The sequence below is a fragment of the Loa loa genome (assembly GCF_000183805.2).
Source record: "Loa loa unplaced genomic scaffold supercont3.202, whole genome shotgun sequence".
NCBI classification, from domain to species: domain Eukaryota; kingdom Metazoa; phylum Nematoda; class Chromadorea; order Rhabditida; family Onchocercidae; genus Loa; species Loa loa.
The window spans coordinates 71,613-74,276 of record NW_018108382.1 but is presented as its reverse complement, the minus strand read 5'-3'; the positions used below and the strand labels follow the sequence as shown (position 1 = coordinate 74,276).

Below are 2,664 nucleotides of genomic sequence, written 5' to 3'. Positions count from 1 at the left end.
AGAGAGAGGGTAGATGAAAGTTTTGTGAATGATAACTGATTAATTAACCGTATTCGGAATGATATATTCAGGATTAATTGTGGACTTATTTAGAAAATGATAAAATTATGTTTTATGTAATATCTTTTGTGTGTTGATCCAAGAGCATAGCTCAAAATTAAGATACTAAATTGAGATAATATTCATCCCCATAAATGAACATACCTCTTATTCCTGCATATTCTTTTTCCCTGATGACATATGCGCTAATGAATAAAGCACATATCATCAGGAAAAAGAAAGTAAAAAACTCATTAAGAAAAAAAAACAGGTACATAAAAGCTTTACTGATTAGGTATTATAAAATTACTAGTATAAGTAAATCAAGGTTAAACAATCTCGATAAACAAATCCGAAACATTTTAAGATGTCAAAGAAATATTTGTAAAAAATTTCTGATGTAAATTCGCTTTATACTTATTTTTATTTAGCTCATTCATCTATCAATCAAAAATTGCCATTTTATTTTTGAACAAAATTTTTTAAAAATTTACCACGTTCATGTTGTTACTTTGAAATAACTAATTCTAAAATTCTTGCTAATTTAAATTTTTATGGTTTATTAGTAAGTAGCAGGTTTAAAAATAAATCATACAAAATAACAATAACAACATGAAAATGGTAAATGTTTAACTTATCGAAATCTTTGAAATTCAACCGAATCTTTTGTTTTAAAAATTATTTAACAGCAGATCACGTGCTTCTTCGATTATCCGATTTTGCGGACGATCCACCAATCTTTATTACTGTTCGAACAAGGACAAAAGAAGGTGCCGTATCATCCGATTCAAACGTTTGCCGTGTACCACGCGATATAACCAACACCACCGAACTTACAAATCGTACCCCAACACTTAGCATGCAATCGAATCCACTGAATCTGTTGCAAACATTGCCTGCTACTGGTGGACGATCTTCATTGGTACGCTATAATTGGACTCAGTTTTGTTTAATCATTACTTCAATCCCAAATTTACTCATAGTAAAGACGTAATAACACGTGAAACTACGTGCAACATATATTCTCACAAAAATAACAACATTCGTTACTTCGAGTTTCAAATTTTATATTTAAAGTCTCAGGTGTTTACAATTTTAATTTACATTTTTATATTTATATTTAAAATTAAGAGGTCAATCTTCACAAGTGAAGAAATACTTTCCTCAAAGCAGTACTTGTTAACTTGACTTGTTAACTTGTTAACTTTGTTAGTTAGTTTGTTAACTTGTTAACTTTTACATAATTGTTAACTTGACTGATCATTAATTTTCTCTATCTCTCTTTCTCCCTTCTCTCTGTCACTGTCTTCCTTTTTTCTCCGTTTCCAATGAAGTATATAGATGAACATACACACACAAATAAAAAAAAAATGGAGAAATCTAGCTTAAAATTATTAAAATCAATAATATCTTAAGCGCAACGGTTTCATATCCTCGAAATACACACCGCCATCACATTACCGCCATCACCACCATCACATCACCGCCATCACCACCATCACATCACCGCCGTCGTCGCCATCACCGCCATCACCATCGCTCATCATAATTGTCGTTCCATTCTCGAAGTGTGTCATTTTAGTTTCAGATGTAAAGAAAATATCTGCTTTTCTTATTAATATCATTCAAAAGTTAAGCAGTTTTAACCAGGAAATACCTCTCTTCCCTTTTTTCCATTTCTCTTTCTTTCTTTCTTTCTTATCCCTTTCTTTTCCTTTATTTCTTTTTTCTTATCTTTTTTTCTTTCTCTCTCCCTCTCTTTTTATTCATATATTAAAAGTTCAACAGTGAGCAAAAAATAAGACTGAGCAAAGGAAAAGGAAGAAAAAAAATTGCATATATTTTTAAGATATCATCTCTTATTCCGATCAATATTCCCGGTGGACAAACACCAATTGTAACAACAACAACAACAACCACTGCTACTACTGCTACAACAATAACAGCACCAATAACAACAGCAACAACAGCAGCAGCAGCAGCAACAACAACAACAACAACAGCAATGACTGATCTTTTGCATACTTCTCAGGGAAATGTTGCTCCTATCAATTCGATGATAATACCATGTCCATCTGCTGCAACAACATTTGGGAGTCATCATGTGACATCTGGTCTGTCAACTTTCTGCTTCTTTCAATTTACTTCTCCAACAATCGTTTCTCTTTTTTAAAGTTTCCTTTAAGTTAACTTGGCAGCTTGTTTAAGCTGTAGCACAATGCCTTATCCCTCCCATTCATGAAGGCCTATCTCTTGAATGGCCTATAGCAATGGCCTTTTTGCTAAGTCTGCATGTGCCTTATACTCATTTGATAACTGGTCATTGAAGAAGCAGTGTGCAGACTATCTCTCCAATCACAAGTAGTCTGGCCTTTTTTTGCTAGTGTCATTTACACTTTGTGAAAGCTTAGCTCGTTTCAATATTAATAGTAATCAAGCGTTATCTTGGTACCTCGTCAATCCATGCATGTTTGTAAGCGATTTTCAGGTAGCAATATGTTGTCAAGGTATTCAGGTCTCGATCAAATGCATATCGGTGAACATCATCAATTGGTACAAAGTAGCGGTGCTGGTAGTGGTGGTTAATGATAGTAGTAGTAGTAGTAGTAACGGTGGTAGTGGTGG

General features: G+C 33.3%; 1 protein-coding gene across 1 annotated transcript in view; it reads left to right on the top strand.

Annotated features, from left to right (window-relative positions):
* The window catches only part of LOAG_18136 (hypothetical protein), a gene marked incomplete at its 3' end in the record, with an annotated part of 7,865 nt that extends 5,240 nt beyond the window's left edge, over positions 1-2,625 (top strand). Inside the window, exons 5-7 of the mRNA XM_020450804.1 lie at positions 732-961; positions 1,889-2,153; positions 2,528-2,625. Of these exons, the coding sequence (XP_020305480.1) occupies positions 732-961; positions 1,889-2,153; positions 2,528-2,625 (593 nt within the window). The remainder of the gene's footprint in view (positions 1-731; positions 962-1,888; positions 2,154-2,527) is intronic.
* Positions 2,626-2,664: the final 39 nt, after the last annotated feature.